This window comes from Ostrea edulis, chromosome 7 (assembly GCF_947568905.1).
Source record: "Ostrea edulis chromosome 7, xbOstEdul1.1, whole genome shotgun sequence".
NCBI lineage: Eukaryota > Metazoa > Mollusca > Bivalvia > Ostreida > Ostreidae > Ostrea > Ostrea edulis.
Window position 1 is genome coordinate 16407898 of NC_079170.1, and position 22524 is coordinate 16430421.

The window sequence follows — 22524 nt, forward strand, 5'->3', positions numbered from 1 at the left end:
GCATTACCGAGAGACTGTATAGAATATCCAATGTTATGTATTCACAAAGGATTTAGATTTATCTCTCTTAGATCATGTTAGTAATCGAGGCGATCCGTCTCTGTTTGACCGTTGTTGGTTCTGTAATTTATAGTTCGTAATTCCTGCGCACGAGATTTGCTTGCACCAACCGTATCTAAGAAATTCATGAATTGATGCCTCCCTGCACCATGTGTAAGTTGCATTTTTTCTCAGCAAATATTTCTTCATGATATTGTAAGGTATGAAGTCTTTTAGCAATATCTATATTTTGGTATAAAGTGGTTTACTGTGCTCAAGGCTAAATATTTGTTCCATGTCAGTAAAATTAACTTCCCTATACATTGTTTACCATATTTCGAACCCAAGTTTCTCATATCTAAGATGCCTTACATAAAAGTAAGTCGGGGATTATATCTAGAATATTTTGATTACTTATTTTAATTTTATCATTGTCGATGCAACGTCCATGTTATTGTTTAAATTGGAGTGTCTTTGTATCATTAATTGAACATATTTCGAATAGTTTTTCATTTTGTGTATTTTCATTTATTTACCTCAATGCACAGTACAACGTACACAGCATACAATAACAGATTATTGTGCAATAGAACAGTAATAAAATACATCGAGAAAAAATATGCTGATTATATTGTGGTCAATATCTGCAAAAAGGCAAAATATCCAGATAAGGATGTTATTTATTATATACAAGTTGTCCTTTAAAACTGGACCATAGGTACATTTTCTAACAGTTACTTGGTATTTCAAAACATGTTTTAATACAGTTTTTTTTAGTCTTGAAACATGCTAAATTTTCATTATCATAAAACTCATTGCTCGAGTTGTGACATGTAAGCCTAATGAATGAAAATGTGAAGATAACAGTGTTCAATCTCACAACTCCTATCAAGAATGCAAAATAAAGAGTTGGGTAAACACAGACTCCTGGAAACACAAATACCAGAGCTGGGATTCGGTGTCTAAGTAAAATTAACATTCCCTGTCGACCTGTTACACCCACCGGGGCCCTATATCTCGATCAGGTAAACAAAGTTATATAGAAAGAACCAGTCTGTAAAGAACGGTCTAACAGTCGGTGCGAAACACATCGGGCAGCATTCTACCCAATACCGGGTTGTTTTCACAAAATAGATCATTATAACGACCAAACATTTTGAGAAATGCTTACTTTAAACGAAACTGTTGAAACCCATGAAACACCAGCTTGTTTGTCAGTAGCCTGCCTCGATTAGAAAATTGATCATACGCAGAAAATTCTATTGCATATCGAATCAGTTGAGATGTATATACGAATTTCTTTTACCTGATCAGGATATAGGGCTCACGGCGGGTGTGACAGGTCAACGGGGGATGCTTGCTCCTCTTGGACACCTGAATCCACCTCTGGTGTGTCCAGGGGTCCGTGTTTGCCCAAATATCTATTTTGTATTGTTTGTGAGAGTTGTGAGATTGATCACTGTTCGTTATATTCACCTTTCATATACACCATGTGCAGGTGATAATGGAATATTGCTACATATATATGGGAAGTTAACGATGTAAAAGCTTATATCATTCATCCCGTTCCTCATAAAGTCGAGTTGTTACTTTGTCATTAATATCGTTTTTCGATAAAATATTTATGTACGAAGTTGATGTGGAGGACTCTGTGATGTCATATTTCGAGTTCAAACGATATATCGAATCGATATATGAATGAAAATGATGATTGTTAATAGATAAAACGTCGTCGATTGATCTAAATGTCGAGTTGAAAGTCACAGCGAGAATTTTTTTTTCTTCTCATGTAGAAGCATTTATCAATGAATAAACTCTGCTTCATATGAATAAAAGAACAGGTCAGCTAAGAAAGAAGCACAATTCGTGGCCATGGGAAGTTAAACATATTGTTTGAAGACCTGATCACCAAAGACAACGAAGATATTGTTAATGAGAAACCCCAGCAATTCATTTCAACTTTGGAGTACTTGTGCGTGAAATCAGAGTGGTTTTGAACAAAGTTTTCTTTTATGACTGATCACTAGATACGAATATTTTCTTTTTCCATTTTTGTTGAAGAAAGCAACTTTCTATGATGATAGAAAATCTTGTATTTAATTTATCGTGTAGAATGGTCGTCTAAAGTGTTGACAAGGCATACCTTTCGATATTGATGATTAAGAATGTATTTGCAATTTAAAATTTGCTGAAAGATCTTTAGGATTTTTTAAAATCCACGTTTGATTGATACCAATTCTGACGTATGTTGTGGGACAGTACATTTGATGTGTCTCCTTCAGAGCTGTTAATATTTTCATGAGGAAATAATCATAATGAGAATCTAAACATTATTTTTATATAAGTTTACTTTTAATTTCCAAGATATTTCAAAACATTTCAATTTGAAAATAAGATCAGTGCTGAATTCTTAAGATTCTTCTTTTTCATCAAAAACAGTGTTATGAAAACGCTATTCATTTGGTAGACTATTTGATACTGAAAGTTTGTATTTTCTATAAATGATTTTTCATGTACATTAAAACATGGATAATCAAAGAATTATATGAGATGATATTTGGAATGTCCGCTAATCAGAGTATATCGGTATATGGGAAGATCCTAGAGTGTATGTGGGATGACTATACAAATGCGTGTTGAATATTCAATATGATATTATATAGCATTTATTTTCTCAAGCACACAGTATCCATCGTTGACGGGTTCTTCGTTTGGTATTTGCCTGTCGATACCAGCAACCATGAAGTTAACTTCTGGGTCGTTGTCTTCCTCTCTGTTTGTAAATGTAACAACTCCGTACCCATCTATTGGTGTTGAAGACGAGGGACCACTTTTAGCGTGATCGTAGTCGTCACTGTTGTTAACCGTAGCTGCTTCGTTCAAATGGTTGTAAACTTCATCGTCAGTAGCCTCAGAATCGTTTTGTTGCCTTCTAAACGGTTTGACAGCCATGGACTTTCGCTGAAACCATTGATTATCATTTACATTATAATACGACATGTCACAGCTACAAAATAATTGTACTTTTATTTCTAATTTGTTATAACCATTAACCATATAACACAATAACCATATAACCATTGTGGGATAACCATTCTCGTCTTTATATAATTACTGTTTTCATGGTTTTTCTATTCACATGGTAATAGTAAATTATTGGCTTTACTGTCTGGATTTTCACGAATTTCTAAATCTTGACAGACTTCGCTCCCACTGGACTGTACAATCAAATCAGTAAACCATGAACATTTATCCCAACAAATATTCAAGTAATGATGTTAATGATGTTAATGTTAATGATGATCATTCCATGAGACCATTTCATAAAATGCATGGTTAGGGGTAGTTTAAGCTTTGTTAACTGCGAACAAACAAAATCTACCTTAAACCGTTTAACACTTCCTCCTTAACATGATTTACTATCATTGTTATCCCCTAATATCTAGATTTACTAAAATCCTGCATGCTTTTGTTTGAATCATAAACTGCAGCGTTCAGTTTCGTTCTATACAATGTTTCTTTGCAAAGATCAGGAATTCGATATAGTCGTCCTAGACACAATTAGCTCTCACCCACATTCGATGTACTTTAGCATCTTCATATTTCCGGTGAAGCAGATAATACAATATTGATATCAAAATCGTTTTTCTGTGGATACCGTTTCGTCGCTTATTTCGCTGTACACCACGCTTCTTCTGTTGCCTTGACTTTGAGCCCCTGTGTTGCTGCTCTCAGACTGATATTCTGCGTTATGAAAATCTTGTGGGATTTGTTCTCTGTAAGTATGACCGAATCAAAATGAAAATACTGAAAGCTACACATATCTAGCGCTTATCGTGGTGTGTAATACGGGGAATACTTATACAATTTAGTCAATGAATGGTTTTCATCAATCGGTACCGTTTCTGTTGTGGTAGTGTTGTTCTGCGATGACAGATGAAGATGACACCTGTAACCACAGATCCCAGTAAGAACCCTCCTATAGCCGCTCCAATAACACCTTCTGGAGACGTGACTTCACGTCAGCATATGAAATGTACATATATTTTATAATGGCTGTAAAAGGTACATGGAGATGGATATGGACAGGTGTCTAAGCGTTAACTACTCACCTTGATTGTTTAACCACAATTCCTTAAACATTCAAAATCTTACTCATCATGATATTGAATATTTCTTGATCAGCATTAATCATGGATTGGCTGGATAGCATAAAATACTTGTTTATATGATAAATACTGTGTGTTGTTCCCTCAAAATCAGCCGTTTTATTTATCACTAAACTAAACACAAATATAGATTCAAGCGCTTTAAAGACACATTACTTGCACAAGCTCTCACGAATGGTAATTGGACGGTAAAAATGCTGAGTGCTCAAGTAATCTACAATATGCATTGATTATTTTTTTTTTTTTAAAAACTGGTCCAATACGTCTACACTAGTTCACTACCGGAAGGCCTTTGGTTCGATACCCAGTGGTCGTATTACAAATAGCGCACTTATAGTGATCGTGTCAAGTGTCCGATATTACAACTGACAGTCAGTGTATCTGGTGATACCTTTTAAATAATCTGGTTCCCTGTCAAGGTAGGCGGATACACAATTAACGAAAACTCACTCTAACTGCCCGAGTGTCATATATAGGTTAACATCTCTGGCATTTACCTAGATCTGGTGATATAACGATATGAATGAAAGACTCTAAAGTAGGATCAAAATCCTTAGATAATCAGTGATAAAAACAACTTCTGTTTGCAACAGACAGCTGGACGTTGAACTTTCAAATTAATTTTAAAATGTTTACCATTATCCTAGATACTTAATGCGGCGGTTATGGTGGCAAAAATATGTCATCACTTAACCTGTGGTCCATATGTTGTTGCAATGACGATGCTTTCTGAATAAATAATAAATCTTATAGTCAAGATTTCCTATCAATAGCAGTTGTACTTATACAATGATTTGACTATATACACTGTAACTAGCGGACATGTTGACATTTGGTGCACGTATCTATTTATGCGAACATTTCTGTTATTCCTTTAACCACTTAGAGTTAATATAATAAACTGCTAAAATGTATTCATTTATTAAATATATAGAATCAAACAGGAAATATTAAAATTGCAAAGCATAAAACCATAGATTTGATATATACGTATCGCAAAGGGAAGTAGATAGTATCTATTGTTTTGATGAAAAGGTGCAGTGTATGGAACAGAGATCAATCTCGCAACTCCTATAAGAAATACAAAATTAAGAGTTACGCAAACACAGACTCCTGTATATACCAGAGGTGGGATCAGGTGTCTAGAAGTAAGCATCCTTTGTTGACCTGTCATCCTACATGTATATCTCGATCAGCTCAACGGAGCAATCCAGTCAAAATAAGGATGTAAATAACAATTTATCAATCGGTATGAAACACGTCAGATAGTATTTGACCCAATAACAGCTCCTATTTGCAAATTGGATCGTTATATCGACCAAATAGATAGCGAAATGCTGACTTTAAACGAGACTGTTGACACCCCTGCAACATCAACTTGTCTCCCATTAGCCTGGTTTGATTTTAAAAAAAACTTTTCATCCGCAGAACAAACCCTTCCGTATCGAATAAGATGTGAGACATACACATGGTATGCAGGTGACAATAGAATATTGCTACTGACGATGCCACCCCGTTTGTCGTAAAGTTGAGTTGTTAGTTTGCCTTTATCATTTATATTCAATAACATATAAATGCCGTTAACATTTATATTCAATAAAATAATCAATAAAATATCTAAGTAAGAAGCAGATATGGAGGAGTCTCTATTGTCTTTAAATCACTGGAATATATCGATTCAATTGATTGATTGTATATTTTGGGGGTTTTTGTTTGGGTTTTTTTTGGGGGGGGGGGGGGGTTACGTCCCGCTGAGAATGTTTCGTTCATATTGAAATGTCATCAGCTGTATGTGAAGCACCCCAAACTTGGATTTATGCTTAGCGCTCAGGGCCGTAGGAGTGAGGGTTCTTTGGCGATTCGGGGCCTCCATTTTTGAGGTCATATCCGAAAGACCCGTGAATCGACATATGAATAAAAATGATTATTGTTAATAGTCGATATATTTTAATGTCGACTTAAGGCCACAGGAAGGAATTTTTCCTTTTCATATAGAAGCTTTTGCCAAACTCTTTATTTTGTATTGCTTATAGGAGTTATGAGATCGATCACTGTTCGTTATCTTCACCTTTCATTTTTATGCATTGACCATTATAGTAATCAAACAATTAAGCTAAAAATAAAGATGACTGTACGACATACAAAAATCATCGAGATAGCCTGATGAATACGATGACTTGTTGTAGAACAGTCCTGAATTTGATGATAAAACGTTTAATGGACGAAAGAAATATTCCACCAAAATCTTTATACGGGTTATGTATAGTTACACATAACAGAAATTAGACGGAAATGGAAACTGCTGATCCAGGAGACCACATATTTACAAAAATCACGAGTGTTGAGGAATGAAATTAAAAGAATTATTTCTTAAAATGCAAGACAAGGATATACTGACAGTGACATGAACAATCAACAAAATTGCAGATCAATAAAGCATATTGACATACCTTTCATCGCAGACACTGTAGTTCCCGCGGTAGATTATTGTGTTGTTGTTTCGGAACATATTCTTGGGGATGGACACCGTTCACAATCTATTAATTCCACAACTAAATAATCTGAGATGTCCAAATATACGGTATTACTTTTTGATATATCTAGCGTTGGAATTATATCCCATATGTAAACTGTTTTCAAAGAAATATATTTCCTATCATAATACTTTTAAATGATTTCTTATTTGAGAATGATCCTCCAAAGTCAATTTGTATGAATATATAATTCAGAAAAGATCCAGAAAACGATGATGCTCTACTCAAATTCTTCAAAATAGTTAAGAACCCGTCTTTTTTATGTAAAAGTAAACAAAGAAACAAGGTGGTTTCAAATCAATATTATGAAATACTACTTTTCGTGGTTTGAGAAATATAAATAAAAATTATGTTCTGAACCAGTGAATGCGAGGATGTTTGAAGTAACAAAAGGCCCATGGGTCACCTCGCTCACCTGTCTCAACTTAACACATCCGTTGTTCAGCTGTTGTGATTTTAAAGAATCATTTTCATCCATTTTCATTCCCAGGAAACATTTTGATCCCATATTGTGGCCCCAACCTAGACCCCAAAGGATCACATCATTCATCTAAGTGACTGATAATTCTGTTGCTGTTTTCCGCCACACTCAACAATTTTTCAGTTATCTGGTGGCACCCAGTTTTTTATTGGTGGAAGAGAGAACCCAGATACAATGTACCTGGGAAGAGACCACCGATCTTCCGAAAGTAAACTGGGAAACTTGTTCACTTACATGTACCAACGCGAACGGGATTCGACACTCGGCCACGGAGGCCCTACATCTAAGTGAAAATTAATTAAAAGAAGAAAGAGTTGCCTCAAAACAAATATGACTAATATGGACTTGTTATTCTGGATAAAACCAAGGTCACAAGGTCCTAGATTATGGTATGATATGAAAGACCTTGCCATCAAAAACATCTATACAATTCATGGAAGCTTTATCTTAAAAAGTTCAAGAAATATGGAATATGTCATATTCTCTGAAAAGTAGGTCAAACTTCCATGTCGAGGACACAGGGTCAAACACCAAAGTTTACGGACGGATAGACGGACAGAGACAGACGAACGGCGGAAAAAATGCGATCACAAAAGCTCAGGTGAGCTAATAAAAGATCAAGATGGGAATTATTTTTAAACCACCTTGTTTGGGTGTTGTTGAAAAATTCTTGTTCTTCGTTATCGTAATTCAGCTTATTTTGACTATGGAAGATTTAATTATGAATTCTGTAGATGTTTTCATTGTGCAAAACAACAAAATGTAACGCCCACGAAATTGCATGATTCAATAATATCAATATTTAGCTATTGATGTTTATGACAACCGAATAGTTTTAGCTAATTTAAGTATCAAATATTTCATTCTTACCCCATTTGCATTCCGGTACCATTGAAAACTCATACGAAACAAAACACCCGACGATCAGATAGACAACTAAAAACAAACATTGTAAATTCATATCAGATAAATATTGTCCATTCCTTTTATATATAAAATCTTCACATATATAATAAAAACATCACAAAACCGATTGAGTATACTTGACGTATGTGTGTGTTGGTTTTTTTTTTTTTGGGGGGGGGGGGGTGTTCGTGCGTGCGTGAATAAATGAAAACTTTCCTTCAATTTAATATGGACGAAAACATATGTCCACTGTTGATAAATGATATAAACAAATCCTCAGAATATAAACACAGGTTATTCCGTTGCTGAAGCGGTCTTTCATGCAAGGTGAAGATAATGAAGAGTGATTAATCTCATAACTCCTATAAGCAATCGAAGGTGGGCTCACTAAATATTATGCAAAACATATGATTGACCCAACGAAAAAATAGATAATGTCAGGAAAAGTGCACCATCTCAAAACATCACGATATATACGTACTTTAGAATCATGATTACATTCTTTATCCATTTAAATATTTTAACTTATTTGAGTATTCCTTATCTGTTGATGGAAAGCTAATTTCATCTTTGTAGAATGAGTAGTAAATTGAATTCCATTAGGTTTGAAAATTATACTTGGTCAGTTTACAAAATTGAAAGCAAATTTGATTGACATCATTCTTGGTATGTTTCACCTATAAAAGAAATGTAACATGGTTACTCATTCAGGAATGGAAGTCAGTTAGATTTAAAAACAAGTCAAGAATGCATTTCACATGCCTCATATATGGGAATAGATAGCTTAAAATACCCTTGAATAGAAGTAAAGCTATTTGATAACATTTTGTCATTTGGAGATCATTCCAAACATTTAAAAAAGAGTTTAAAAATCCATGAATCAGATACAACTATGATGCATTGATTTTTTATCGTTGTAGAAAATATTATTTCCAGCTGACAAAGCTTGTAACTACATTGTTTTGATTTATAAGGTTCATTATAATAACCGTGCATTCTAAACGAACTTTGCATCAATTAAACATTCATTTGGTAATCCTCCAACTTCTCTGGCAAAAGATGAAATTCCTCAAAATCTTGTTTCCGTTTGAAACGCATTTAATATCCCACTCAATGGGAGGAATGAATATGAGTTACCGTACCTATATTGAATTCCTAAACGTTACACAATACATTATAAAGATACATTGCGGGATCCAGTAAATGTTCTTTTAAGACCCTTATCTGATGTAAAGGGGAAAATTAAAACGCATTCTGCCCCAACATTTGCCAGAAATGGTGTCAGATTAAATGTAATTATAATTTCTAGAAAATTCATGCCAACTTTTAGTCTATTTGATTGATTGATTGCATGTTGTGTAACGTATCACTCGAGAGAATGTTTTACTCATGGAGGCGTCACCATTGCCGGTGAAGGGCTGCATGATTCAGACCTTTGCTCGGCAGGAGAATTGTTTCTTTTTATGAATAGACAATGCCTTGTAAGGATATATAAACAGATTAAGCAATAAAGGAACACAATTTGTATCCATAGAAATTGCTGTTAGAAGACCTGATCACCAAAATGCTACGAAGATATTGTCAACGAGGACCCCCAGCTTCCTTTTAATATATGTTTCGGTTGACTGATGACAATATAAGATTATTTCTTTTTTCTATTTTGTTGAAGAATCAACTGTCTATGATGTCAAAAGACCTAGTCTTTAATTTATGGTGGTACATGTACATGTATAAAGTGTTGAAATTCTTTACGTTTGATGTTGTTGATTTGAGAAAAGTTTTGAGATTTCAAATATACTTAAACTGTTTTCAAATATACTGATACGGTGAGGATCCGAATTAGAATAGGTCCCTAGTACCCCTTGCTTGTCGTAAGAGGCGACTAAATGGATGAGACCGCAAAAGTCAAGGACCGGTGTCACAGCAAATGTGTTACGATAAATATCCCTCCCTGTTCAAGATCTGTAAGCGCCGAGCATAAGCCAAACTTCTGCAGCCCTTCACCACCAATGACGATATATCTCCATATGAGTGAAAACGAGCTGGACGTTAAACAATATACAACCAACCAATCAGCCTATATCTAGTAAAGGTATTACTATGTTATTTGTGTGTCTCAACAGCTTTCATGATAGCTTGGAATTTTATTAATTGTTGTTACTGTAAGTATGCCAGTAAATTACGCAATGCAAATCCAACTTCGAAAGGTTGTGATTAATTGGCTATATCATTGTCAAACCATGTCTTTTCTATCTTAAGTGTCTCTCAGAAATTGGAGTTGACCAAAAGATGGATATCATGACAATATTCATAATGATTGTAAACTCCAATCTATTCAATTAATTGATTAAATAATGCTCTGTGTAAGTTGGGAAAAAAGTGAAATAATATTCATTTAATTACTTTATCAGTTTATTTAGTACATGTAATATACATGTTGAAACTTCATTTTTGTGTGTATGATCACATAATATCAAATATGGTATGATTGTACATTCAAGAATGAAATATGATTTTTATTTTCCATTGCCAATTATAAACAAGTACATTCCCCAACTACTACAAACTCCTAAAGTGTGGGGTTTTTTTTTACTTATCACATTGATGCTATCTGTGTGAACTTTGTCATGCATTTTTCTTTTATGTTTATTACCTTATATTTTGTATGTCCCCAAGGGTCCAAAAGTGGTTTTAAAAATTCTAATCTGTTATTTTTATGTCCTCTGCAGAATATACACTACGTGTAATTACATTAGTGCAAGAATATAGGTTAAAAGTTTGATGTTTATTGCCTTAGATAGAGTATCAATCTTTTGAGTGTAAAAACCTTTATTGATAAAGCAAGAACCAGTGTTTAAGTCGGTTGATGATTTTCTATCATGCAGATATTCCATATTTCAGATAATATGACGAGATAACTCAGACAACAACTTCCAATATCAGTGATGTTCCGACTAAAGCAATATCACCTCCTCAAACACCAATTAGAAATTTGATAATTTGAATTATGACTTCAATTTATGATCTGTTTATGCTAGAAACCCTACATTACGATGAGCAGTACATATTTTTGCATTGATTAAAATATTCATAAACTAAACTATATGTTGCAGTTATTCCAAATATATCATAATTATGTATCCCCCTTTTCGCAAGCTTAATCACTAGTACAAATAATGTTCCAAGTAGGACTGTGTTGGACTTCACAGCCAATACAATATAGTGTAAGAGTGGCTCATAATGTTATGTCGTAGGTGCTTTGAACTTTCTATTCACCAACCGGAATTCAGATTTATTTTAAAACGTTATTCAACAGTATGTTTTGAAATATGTATATTAAATAAATAATACATGCAGTTGGGGATAAAATTGATATTCCAACTATATTCTGAATCAATAATACTGAAGTTGTCATTAGTGATATATAAATATTGCATGAAGTTGAGGGTAACATTGAAAATGTTCATCCCGAGAAAACGATTGTCAACCGAGGTGTACTGTTTTATTATACTGAATGTTATATAAAGTAAAACTCGAATATAACGAACATGAATATAGCGAAATTACGGCTACAGCGAAGTGAAAGCGATTTCCCCTGCAAATTTTTTATCTATTCTATATAAAAATCAACGTCTATAACGAACACGGATATAGCGAATTTTCGAATATAACGAAGTAAATTTCTTTTCCCCTTGAATTAAAAATAAACGTAAAAATAACCTTTTATAACGATTTTGTCGTTTCAACCTCGTTGTGAATTCTAACAATCGCTTTCATTTGCCATAAAGGATCCACACTTATTACGAAATTTCTGTTTTATTTTTTCAAAAGAGGACGTTAACACAAAACAATACTTACACATACGTGTACTGACAAACTCAACAAAAAGGAAAGAAAGAAAAAAACAAGGGGAAAAAACACGACACATTCAACGATTGACAAATATTTTAAAAAGACATAGACTGTTTGTACATGTGTGTATTACATATAATTTTGTGGACATTTTTCTTTTGACATGTGCTTGTGTGATTAAATAATCCATCAAGATAAATTATCATATATAAATCAGTGTGTACATGTCTTTTATAAAAATAATTCATCTTGAAAACATCTAGGCTTAATTTCTCTTAGAGACAATGCAAACGCAAGTACATATTGTGTATCGATTGCTGCTTTCTTATATAACTGATATACATATAGAGCAAATCAGTTTTATAACGAATTCGTTATATTTCAATTATGAATTCGCTATAAACGTATAGCGAATTACGCTTACAGTGAATTTTTATAGAGTGTAAGCAGAAATTCGCTATATCAGAGTTTTACTGTAAACAACAAAGCAGAAAGACTTGCGTCTGTTGACATTTGATCAATCACTGTCATGCAATATTTCGTATAGCGATGCTGATATTCACGTTTATTGCAAACGCTCAACCGACGTTGTCTAACAATATACGGCGAACCGTACGCGCATAAATTTGACGCATGTGATAATTTTTATAATATCTCCCGTTGTCAAATACTGTTACCCGTTGCTAGACACCATCATCTTGGAGAGCGTGTTTTCTGTTCTTCAAGGGTAACAATATGTTTTTTGCAAATGCTTCTAAACCAATCAGATTCGAGTATCTTTAAAATTTACATGAAAGTATAATAAAATGTATTACACAACATTTTATAATGTAGAGTAAAATTTATTCAAATCCTGGTTCCAAAGACCGGAGAGAGCATTATTAATTTTAAGAACCTGTGCCCAAACATTTGCGTTTAGCAGTTTGGCAGTGTTTTCAATTCAAAGGTTCGGTTGGTTCATAGTGATTGCAAAGCTTGAAAAAAGGATATTATTATACTTTCATTTAAGATACTCGAATCTGATTGGTGTATCAGTAGTCGACGTGCTAACCTACTGAGCTACTCAACTAGGCGACAATATCTTAAATGACTAGACAAATATTACTGTTAATCATATTTTTATCAATGTTTTAACAGGAAGGCAGCCATTATGACGATGTAGTGTAACTCCTTAAATTAACAGTACATGTTATAATGTTGAAATCAAAATTAAACCCGTTCAAATCTAATGCAATATTCCCCTACCTGTCGTTCGTGCCATACCGTGTGAAAATGTATATTTACTTCCGTGTGACATCGTTTTCAAATATGCCTACTTTGAAACACAAAATGCTTTGATCATGAATAAACTTTTTAAAAAAAACACATTTATTAGATATATCCTACCAAGACGTCTGATCGTGTCCTTGCAAATACGCCTATCTGTACAGATGGGGGAAAAATACTGAATAAAACGTGGGTCTATTAATCTATAATTTTTGTTGCCTAAACACAAGCAAACAAGTTGAATTGTACACCGGATATAGTAACATTTGCATTTCTTCTGATGACTTTGAAAATAGCTTGGGTCGTCTGCAAGTCATTGAAGCTATCTGTCTATAGTTTTAGACACCACAGAGTCGTCCACTTCTACTTCATACTTAGATATTTTATTGAAAGTAGATATTAACGTAATTCCACCCTCCTGTGATGTCATAAAATTTCGCAAAGTCAATGTTTTGATATGATTTTTGCATGACAGGAACATAAATTTTGTTGGAATCTTTTTTAATATTGATTGTTAAAAATCTTGTTAACCATAACATATTTCAAAAGGCTAAGTTTTATATGAATAATCAATCATATGTTTCAAAATATTGAATCCAAAAGCAATAAATCTGTTTTCATTAAATCAGTTATCAATTCCATTATGCGATAAATTTCCTTTTTTTCACAAATATTTTGTATATATATATATTAAAGAAACAGTTTCATGAAATTGTTATGAATGCTATTACATCGGTACAACCAATTTTTGTGAAATTTTGATTTTGATTCTGTTTAAGGAAAATTGCAATTTTCTGATGTTGATAACAGGTATATTGTGCTAATTGATAAAAATTACATTAAAATCGCAACATACTTATTTTATCATTTTTATTTGTTACTAAGATATATTATTTGATGAATCAACAATCAAATATAAGATTGAACTTATGATTCTAGAAATTACAAACTAACAACTCAACTTTATGACAAACGGGATGATTTCAGCTTCTCTATCGTCAAATTCCAATATTCATGTAGCAATATTCCATTATCACCTGCATATGATGTTTATATCTCTCAACCGATTCGATACGCAAGAGCTTGTTCTGCGTATGGTCATTTTTTAAATCGAGGTAAGCTACTGACAAACAAGTTGATGGTACATGAGGTTTGAACAGTCTCCTTTAAAGTCATCATTTCGCAAATTATATGGTCGTTATAACGATCTATTTTGTTATACAACCTATCATTGGGTCAAATGCTGTCCGACGTATATTAGGCCGTTCGTGGCACACTGATTTTGACTACGAATAACTCTGTTTGTCTGATCAAAATATGGTGCTCATGGCGGGTGTGACCAGTCGACAGGGGATGCTTACTCCTCCTAGGCACCGTATCCCACCAAGCATCCCCTGTCGACCGGTCACACCCGCCGTGAGCCCTATATCTTGATTAGATCAGCGGAGTTTTCCGTAGTCAAAATGAGTGTGCCAAGAACAGCTTAACAATCGGCATGAAACACGCCAGACAGCATTTGATCCAGTGATAGGGTATATTGGAAAACGAGATCGTTATAACGACGTCGACCATAGCATTTGCGAAAAGCGGAATTTAAACGAGACTTTTGGAATCCCTGCATCATCAACTTGTTTGTCAGTAGCCTTCTTCGATTTAAAAACTGACTATATGCAGAACAAGCTCTTGCGTATCGAATCAGTTGAGAGATGTAAACACCATATGCAGGTGATAATAAAATATTGCTACATAAATATGGGAAGTTGACGATGGAGAAGCTGCAATTATCCCGTTTGACATAATGTTGACCTGTTAGTTTGCCGTTGATATCTACTTTCAATAAAATATCTAAGTATGAAGCAGAAGTGTACAAATTGACACATGAATAAAAGTTATTATTGTTAATAGATAAAACGTCGTCGATATATTTAACTGTGGAATTGAAGGCCACAATCAGAGATTTTTTTCTTCTCGCATAGAAGTTTGTGAATAATTTCTGCTTTATATGAATATTAAATTAGGTCAGCTAACAAAGGAGGACAATTCGGGCCCATGGGAATTCTAACAGACTGTTGGAAGACCTGATCACCAAGGACCACGAAGATATTGTCAATGAGGAAGTGTAGCATATCTTTTATTTCAACTCGATTTCAGATATTGTATTTTCTACAATCATAAGGTGCTGGCTAACTGTAGCAGTAGTATTTACTAATCTTGACATGTGGCGGAAAGTTTGAAATTATAGGGGTAATATAATGCAACCTGGCCTCTTATCTTAGTAGTTCATACAATTAATTCATAACTTAATAAAGAATAAATTCATAACTTAATGAATAATGAATTATGTTTGAAAAGGAGTTGTGGAAGGACGATTGTTTTTGAAATCCGTACGATCACTAAAAATATATATTCTTGTTGCACATGACACAATGCGCTGAATATTAAGTTCTTGTTCCTCATTTTTCACCTCATTTGCCCGAAATTGTGATAAGGAAAATTGCGAAAATTTATTGAATATCTACAGGACACCATTAACCATCTCCTAATAGATGATTTGGCTACTACATAAACTGTAAGAGAGTGGAAATAAAAATTCTGAAACCTTATTGCAAAACGATAGGACACCATCAATTACCTTCCGAAAGATAAAATTAGCTACAGCATAAAATGCAGGAATGGTGTTTTAGGAACCAGGGGGGGGGGGTTGGTTGTTTTTTTTGCTGGAATAAACGTCGTTCAAACCCCATTTGGGCCCCAGGATATAAATTCCAAAAACATTATCGCTCATCTACAGGACACCAGTAATCATATTCCAAAAGATATTTTGTCTACTATGTAAACTGTAAGAGGAGTTCTGGGAAACAGGAGTGGTTTTCTTAAGAATAAAGGTCGATTTTGGACTCCCATTTGAGCCGTAGGTAAAATCTGAACATTTCGAAACCTTTCTGCACATCTACAGGACACCATAATCTAATTAAAACCAGATCTTCTCCAACGTAATGGTTGGAGAAGATCTGATTTTAATTAGATTCCAGGACACCACAGCTCATTTTCCAAAGATGATGTAGCTACTGCGTAAAATATAAGAGGAGTTCTGAGAACCAGGTTTTGAAAAGAAAAAATATCGTTTTTCGACCACTAGTTTGACCCCAACGTAAAATTAACAATATTCCAAAACCTTATTGCGCATCTACGGGACACCACCTATCATATTCCAAAGATGAATTGGTTACTGCCAGTAAGAAAAGAAGAGTTCGAGTAAGAAGAAAGTGGGACAGACAAAACGGGGCAACAGCTTTCTTTAGTCTGGAGTCTGGCTTCAAGCGGACCCAGGCGATATAGAATTATATTTTAGAAAAATATATTAACAATTTATGAATTATAGACATAATAATTGATAACACGGTTGATTAATACAAAACACTGGGAAGCGGCTCTGGTTCATTTATTTATTCATTTAGCAAATAATTATTTATCAAAGAATAGAGTGATTCCCTCGCACCTAAAATTGTGATATGAACAGTTCAGGGCAAGGTATATATCCTACTAAATCTAATAGCTTTAAAAGATATACACAAGAGTAATTAGTTTGTTCATTTTGAAAAGGGTTGGTCCTTCGAACTTGGACTGGGCTCGATATTCACGTAAGCTATTTCCGTTAAAAAACAACAAACAAACAAGCAATAAAGTTAACAAGGGCACCGCTAAGCGGAACATCCCCTCGCGGCAGGAAATATTATGAGCATATGGGTGTATTATATTCATATATAGGTATTTGTTAAATATATATAGCTATTTATTATTGATTAAAATTCAGATACCTCTAACATCATTAGGTGGTGGTGGTGATGGGATAATTAATATGGGATTTTTGATAAATCTATCAAGGTGCATATTATCTTGGGGGGCATATACATACGTGATTGGTCAGTTTCCCTTATTCCTAGCAGAAACATATCACGTATGCACTAAATTTCAGTAATTTACTTACCTGAATATACCTCACAGTTGTTGTATGCAGAATGCATGAACTCAGAAAATTCCCACGGAAGTAATATTTTTTCGTTATGTAAAAAGACAATATACCAGTGTTGACAGGTCGACGAAGCTTGTGAAATATCTTTATAGCTTTCAAGAATTACGTACGCCTCAAGAATTAATTTAGAATTAATTCTGTAAACAGACACGTGTGGTAATCTAAATTAATTCTGTATTGTAAACACGTGGGGTAATCTGGTCATGAAACTGCGATGTTCATCAAATTATTTTAATTACTCAGTGTCAGAGATGGCGCTTTTAATTCCTACAGACTGTCTTTGCGCACGCCAACGTGCACTAATATGACAATGCACAAATACAAACTTACCTGCAGCAGACGTAAGCTGTCTCGTTTTCTTTAAACTGGTTCCCTGTTAATTGGTGCAACCGAAGCGACCAGAATTGTAACTTGACAGGGTACCAGTTTAAATTAACCGGAAGTGAGTATTGTCAACTCGTACATAAAATTTCACGGTTTTTAGGTAGTAAAGACGCGATATTTTAAGAAATATTTCACCGATTCACTTGAAAATGAATAGGGTTTGTCTTTTTTACAATGCCACATATGTATTTAAATCTTGCCCACAAGCTGTAATGGACACACACACACACACACACACACACACACACACACACACACACGCAGTAGCGATGCTATATCCCCTCAGTGAGGGGATAAAAAGGAAGAAAAATCAAGCTCATTTGAGTGTTTATATTCCCACGGCAACATTCTTACTGGGAAAACATTGACCATGATTGACGAGCAGACGCTTCGAAAACAACGACTGTCTCGCCTAACAGAAGATGCTTCGTCCTCCTAGGCACCTGATCTCACGTCTGGTGTGTCCAAGGGCCCCTAGTTGCCCTTTTCTTGGTTAGGGCGTTCTTGTCACCACCGGGAGGCCAAAGTTCGATTCTCGATCCTAGCGCCACGACACACCTACGTCACACCTACGTTTTACCTAAACACTTGTCATTTAGCAGTGATAGTCACTAATCTTTTGGATGAAACCTTAAAAACTAAAGTGTCATGTCACGCTCGGTGATATCGACTCTTCACTGCGTTGGCAAAAGCCATCATACAATGGTCGAAAGTTAGAGACGTCACTACATGAATGAACGTATATCTTAAACAAATATTCACAGGAAAATATTACATGTACGTAGACCAATACCCCCACCCACCCACCCACATACACACTTTTTTTTGGTTACATTTGTCACTATCTGTTACAAATGTATTTTCATTTGCTAATAAATTATAGATACATTAGTTAACTGTCCCATATCATTTTTAATAGTAGTAGTGAATTAGTAGAATAAAAGTTTAAACGTTTTAAACTGACGCCATGTACCGCTCTTCCTCCACGATTTAAGAGATGGAAGCCGGGGGTAGAGGCAGTTATAGCTGATGAATACCCTAAATTCCACCCTCTTACCACGATGTAGGATTATGAAGATCGGAGAAATGTCTTGGGGGGGGGGGCTTTTTTGTTGTTTTTGCTTGTCAAGAATTTTAGACAAGTCAACTTCCAATCTCCCACAGACACTTTGAAAAACGATGCTGATTTCCCGCATTGTAACTGATATTTAGGCCTTACATGTGCTGAACTGTTTTAAGTCTCGAAAATTGAAATACTCTGTATATCTCTTACACATAATTTGAGAATTAAACTTTCATACTAATCTAAAATTCATATATGCGTAACATTCTGTATACCATCTAAATAGAGGTAATTTGGTTGTTTGTTTCTTTGTTTTAAGTACATGTACCATGGAGATTCTGCAACGTCACCAGCTGTATTGAGAAGTACCACAAATTAGCACCCATGACCGAAGCAGTAAAGGTAATTTAACGTACTAACGTATGTCACGACATTGCTTCTCCATTGTTGATGTCATATCTGAAAGACCTGTGATTTTCGCCTTTATATGCCGAGCTTTTGGTAAAGATGCAATCGCCACCTACAGTGTATGTTCATGTTAAGGTTTGACGCGGCCATGGCACGAGCGGGGCTCGAACTCATCATCTCCTGGTTGCGAAGCGAACGTTCAAACACTGAGATACCGGGTTATAGCGGCCATAATATCTTAATACTATAAGTACTTTCTTGTCAAGAAATACATTTACTACTACATACAAAAGTTAGACCATAGGTAAAGATAGAAAGATGGTAGGAATTATTACACATCTTCAAAGCCTCCATCACAAGAATTGTACGATTGTTTCCTAGGGAGCCCGAGATGATACATGCAATACAAGTTATTTACAATATCAATTCCCAAGAATGATATTTATTTCTGTATTTATTTCAGTTCTATACTACCACTGAAACACTCGTCACATGTATCGCCTCTGTGTCATTGTTTTACGCTCCTTCAGGTAGAGTTGGGTACCGCAGAAAATAAAGGTACCGCGGTATACCGCAGATTTAATCTTTCAACATTATGATTCAACTTTAGTTGTGATTTATTGTATATAAAAAGCAGCAATTAGTTTATTGATTGTAAATTGCATTCAATTTATACAAATATAAATAATAAGGAAAATATCTTATTTAAATTTATTTTGAAGCCAGTTAACAGAACAAAAATATTTGATCCAACGATAAAAGTAAGCATATAGTACATACTATATAGCAGTGTCTCTGTATCATGACTAAAATAGACTGCGACTAGACTGCTGACTAGAATGACTATCAAAATAACTAATAGGGGGGAAACCTGTGGAATTTATTTGACAGAATCTCAAAGTCTAGAAGCTCTTAGACTTAGAGTCGCGAATGACAAGAACTTCTATATGTAGGATACGCCTGTCCACTTCTCTAAAGAGAATAACGAGAACATGTGACCACAAATGTATTCTTGTTCTTCAACCACAATTCCTACATTCTTGCACCTCAAACTCATTAATTCGGCGTTCAGATTCGGCAGGAATTTGTACTTATGCGAAAAACGGTGGTTTCGAACGTGCAAGTCTGCATCTGCCATTTCAATTTTGTTTACTCGGGGTTAGCCTAATAGGCGGGAATGTTATTCGATCCGCATAAACCAAACAACATAAAAACAATTTTTATAATCTACCTTATATTTATTACATGTAAAAATGTTTACTAATGAAATGTTTTCTATTATTTGTTTGGTTTGTTTAATTTTGATTTGTTTTCATATCATTAACATTCAAGTTATAGCATTTTATACTTTATATGTTTTACCGACTGTATACAGTTAACAGACTTACCTTTTATTACATCACAATGAAGGAACGATGTAAATAAAGTGAGTCACTGCGTACTCAAATTTCTTTAATTATTTTTTCTTTATATTTTTACTTTGTTTCAATTTTATATTTTTGTTAAGAGTTATCAGACATGAATAAGCTGGTATTTCGCCTCGTGTACCGCGGTACATATCGGTACCAGAAAAATACTGGTATACCGGTAATACCGCACACCTCTACCTTAGGAATTTTTCACTCATTAAAACGTCAGCAGTTGAGGGTAAATTACACTTTTAATACAAACCTATGCTTAGCGCTAAAGGATGTTACAGTGGGGGATTCTTAAACGTGCTGACGCCTGTTCCAAAATGATACCTCCGTTCTATAGTCGTACTCGAAAAACCCGTGGTTCTCTATGATGAGAGGTTACGATGACAACTGCATCGCCACATTGACGTTGAACATAATTATCATAGCTGGTAAGTTCGTAAAATTATAGAAACCACAAGAGTACAGATCGAACCTTGCATTACACTGATTTAACTACGGATAACTCCGTTTAGCTAATCAGGATATAGGGCTCACGACGGGTGTGACTGTTCTACAGGGGGATGCTTACTCCTCCTAGACACCTGATCCCACCTCTGGTATATCCAGGGGTCCGTGTTTGCCCAACCCTCTATTTTGATCACTGTTCGTTATTTTCGCCTTTTACGTAAAACCAAGGGAGTCTATTTACTGAAGACTTAGATATGAACTGATTAGTTCACATTTAATCGCACCCCATTACACATAAGGTATTCAAAAGGATATTTGTGCTACATGTACTCCGTGAAATGTAAAAAGGAGTGGCAGGCGTAAGAACAAGATGGGAGAATATTAAAACACTTCCTGATTCGATTGATTTATATTCAGCTTTGATTAATTATATTGTATCTTTTTAATTTGTAGAAAACGTACATTTTAATATATTTTACTGGAAATGTACCTTAAAGCCTGCATAAACAGTTTGAATTCTGTGAAGGCAAAATGCTGCAAAAAACATGAAAGAGGACATTTGCACTTAAAGGGAAAGGCAACCCAAAACATTTTTTACATGATAAATGATAGTATTAACATATGATAAAGATTTGTCATACAATTCTGTTGATATACAGCCTAGATAAGCTTCAGTACTGATTTGAAAACGTCAAAAATTTAAATTTCCGCTATCTATAGAGGCTGCCATGATGTGTAACTCTTTTGTATTCAAGACCACAAAAATCAATAATTTTGACGTCACACTGTCTGTTCCGGTTTTGATCAGATTCTAAGATAATCCACAGGAGCTTGGGTTCAGAACCCTCACTAGTTATTATAACATAACTTATAATAACCAATGACCTAGGGTATTTTTCAAAAGGGCTAATTTTGAATTATTTTGGACTTTATGGGTATGCAAGAGGTAATTTCTGTTGACATGCATTAGAAATATTTTCAACAACAAAAATAATTAAATAAACTCATGTAGCTTATTCGGAAAGGGGGGGGGGTCTTGAACCCAAGCACCTGCGAGATCATCAAAGATGTGCATGTGGTAGATCTTACGAATAAATAGGTTGATGCCTTCCTGGCAAGCAGTGAATTATACATGTACTAATGCGAAGGGGAGATGTGAAAAGGGTTACATTTTTGAAATTCCCGACCCAACCAAGTCATTTGAAAAGAAAAGACTACGTAAACTGTGGATCCATCATTTGCGTATGACAAGATGAGGTTCGAAACATTTGTGTGAAGAACATGTACCGTCTGCCTGGTCTGCAAATCGACTGAACGTCATCTTTTCTCAATTTCTTCTTGCAAAAGAACTAGCTCAAATCTATACGGCTACAAACTTAACTGTTCGTTACTTGTCATGTTTACAGTATTGCTGATGAAATAAACCGGAATAGACGGTGTGACGTCATAAATTAAACCCCAATGGCCACTCTCTTAGCGGAGGGTAATTTAAAATACATGATAGATTAATATTGATTTATATAT

At 34.6% G+C, this 22524-nt stretch overlaps 1 protein-coding gene across 1 annotated transcript; it reads right to left on the reverse strand.

Moving 5' to 3' along the window:
• Positions 1–544: 544 nt before the first annotated feature.
• LOC130047867 (uncharacterized) lies at positions 545–6740 on the reverse strand. The gene is made up of 4 exons (XM_056143508.1): positions 6659–6740; positions 3940–4054; positions 3698–3815; positions 545–3000 (listed from the first exon to the last, which is right to left on the reverse strand). The coding sequence occupies exons 1-4, from the start codon at positions 6663–6665 to the stop codon at positions 2695–2697; spliced, it is 546 nt and encodes a 181-aa protein (XP_055999483.1). The 5' UTR covers positions 6666–6740; the 3' UTR covers positions 545–2694.
• Between the last annotated feature and the right edge of the window lie 15784 nt (positions 6741–22524).